Here is a 2,361-nt window from a genome sequence, read left to right as displayed (position 1 = left end):
TAAAGACCAGTACAAAGACCAGTATAAACCAGTACAAACTCTTCTTCCTGCAGACTGGTTGGAGGCGGAGCGGAGCTACAAGGAGGCTCTGGTTTTATGTCCCGTTTGTTTCAGCAGAGAGAGAGCCATCCTGTTCTCCAACAGAGCTGCTGCAAGACTGCACCTGGTAACAGCTAGCAGCATGCTAACCACATGCTAACACTGAAGCTAGCAGCATGCTAACAACATGCTAACACTGAAGCTAACATTAGGCTAACACTGAAGCTAACATTAGGCTAACACTAAAGCAAACATTATGCTAACAACATGCTAACACTGAAGCTAACATTATGCTAACAACATGCTAACACTGAAGCTAACGGTGTCTCTGTTTCAGGGTCTGAAGGATCTGGCGATCTCAGACTGCACCAGAGGTGAGTGATGACATCATTGTGTACCTGTACAGCACAGGGTCACTGGCTGATCTGTGTATTGATTGGTTGTCTGGTTGCCGTAGCGATAGAGCTGAATCCAGACTACGTGCGGGCATTGCTGAGGAGGGCGGAGCTTTACGAGCAGACGGAGAAGCTGGACGAGGCTCTGGAGGACTACAAGAAGGTTCTGGAGCGAGACCCAAACCAGACCACTGCCAGACATGCCTGCATGGTGAGTCCGGACCTCTGGGACCAGAACCAGAACGGTCTGTTAGCATTCACCACCACTCACTGTCAGTCCGACTCGGCTTCATCTGAATATGCTTCGCGCTGAGATATAATCAGAGGGGCGTTATTGTTACTAATATATGAACCAGATAGACAAGACTGACCTCTGCCCTGTATCTACGGCACTGACCTCTGCCCTGTATCTACAGTACTGACCTCTGCCCTGTATCTACAGTACTGACCTCTGCCCTGTATCCACTGTACTGACCTCTGCCCTGTATCTACGTTAAGAAGAAGGGGGTTGTCACAGGGTTGACACTTTGTCCCGACTCCCGAGAGATTTAATCTGGTAATGAAAACAAACTACCGAATGTAGTATTTAAGATGTGGGAACCCTCTGCTGCCTATCAAATGTCTCCATGGCAACAGTATACTTCCTGTTTACATCCCAAAATAAATAAATAATTAATATGAGCTTCATGTTGAACTGTTGAGATATCTTTATATTTTTAATCTGTCTGTCTACCTTCTGTCTGTCAGAGGTTGCCTCAGCAGATTCAGGAGAGAAATGAGAAGTTGAAGGAGGAGATGATGAGTATGTACTGCACCTGAACACACCACCTTAAAGGAACAGCACACTATTAATAACTGATCAATAATCAAGTCAGATATATTCATACATCAGATCAGATTTGTTGCAGTATTTTCACAATAAAAGCACACAGTTATTTCATGTCAAGCGATCATTTCAAACACTTCCTGTCTCTGTGACCTTTGACCCCTCCGCAGGTAAACTGAAGGACCTGGGGAACCTGGTCCTGAGACCTTTCGGACTTTCTACCAACAACTTCCAGGTGAACCAGGACGCCGACACCGGCTCCTACTCCATCAACTTCATCCAGAACCCAAACAACAACAACAGATGACATCACTGCGGTACGGCGTGACATCACGGCCAGTACAGTCACCTGTAGATTTACCTGTGTGTGTTCAGGAAAATAAACAAATCGATTTGCTGATTGATTCGTTGCCTGTTTGTTGGTATCCATGGTAACCTGTGCTGCAGGTCAGAGGACCAATCAGATTGATGGAAACATATGGACGTCAAAGATCAATAGATATTCTTATCGATCAGTTTGTGTTCAGGCTTTCAGGTGTTTGTCACTAAAGTGTATTTAAATAAAGTTCATTTGAATCTCGACAGAAACATGTAAACAATGTTCATCCTGATCATCACTTGCTGTTTATCAGTTTTTACTCTGCTGCTGTCGATCAATAAAGTCGATCAGAGGAAAGCCTGCTATCTCCAAAAGAACAGTGTCACTGTCAATCAGTCTTTATTGATGTGTATTGATTGTTTATCTGAACACCTGGACCAGCAGGTGGCAGTAGAGTCCAGATCAATACAGTAATCAATACAGGTGGCAGTAGAGTCCAGATCAATATAGTGATCAATGAATGATAACAGGAAACAGACTGAAGGTTCAACATTTTAATATGAACAAACACTAAACACATACATTGATTATAGATGATCGGTGCGTGTATCACTGAGTTATTGATTACAGATGACCGATCACTGAGCTCTCCTGGACAGCAGCATCTCTCTGATGTTGTCTTCTGCTTCTTTCACGCTGCGTTCAAGGTACACCTTCTTCTGCTGGAAATCACATAACACACAGTCAGACCACTGACTCACCTGGACAGGTAGCGCTCACAC

The 2,361-nt window shown here is 44.4% G+C and overlaps 1 protein-coding gene and 1 long non-coding RNA gene across 2 annotated transcripts in view; one reads left to right on the top strand and one right to left on the bottom strand.

Annotated features, from left to right (window-relative positions):
• Positions 1–53: 53 nt before the first annotated feature.
• ttc1 (tetratricopeptide repeat domain 1) lies at positions 54–1,657 on the top strand (the record flags this gene model as incomplete). The annotated part of the gene is given in 5 exon segments (XM_035666183.1): positions 54–166; positions 377–413; positions 497–645; positions 1,182–1,236; positions 1,431–1,657. Coding segments are annotated over 5 exon segments (491 nt in total), but the record flags the coding sequence as incomplete, so codon positions are not given.
• A 461-nt stretch (positions 1,658–2,118) lies between these two features.
• LOC118331336 overlaps positions 2,119–2,361 on the bottom strand; it is a 507-nt gene continuing 264 nt past the window's right edge. The window contains exon 2 of the long non-coding RNA XR_004796878.1: positions 2,119–2,301. This is a non-coding gene — a long non-coding RNA (uncharacterized LOC118331336). The remainder of the gene's footprint in view (positions 2,302–2,361) is intronic.

This window comes from Morone saxatilis, unplaced genomic scaffold, assembly GCF_004916995.1.
Source record: "Morone saxatilis isolate NCDOM2014 unplaced genomic scaffold, NCSU_SB_2.0 Contig20, whole genome shotgun sequence".
Lineage (NCBI taxonomy): Eukaryota > Metazoa > Chordata > Actinopteri > Moronidae > Morone > Morone saxatilis.
The sequence above is the reverse complement of the archived record's forward strand: the minus strand, read 5'-3'. Positions and strand labels throughout refer to the sequence as shown.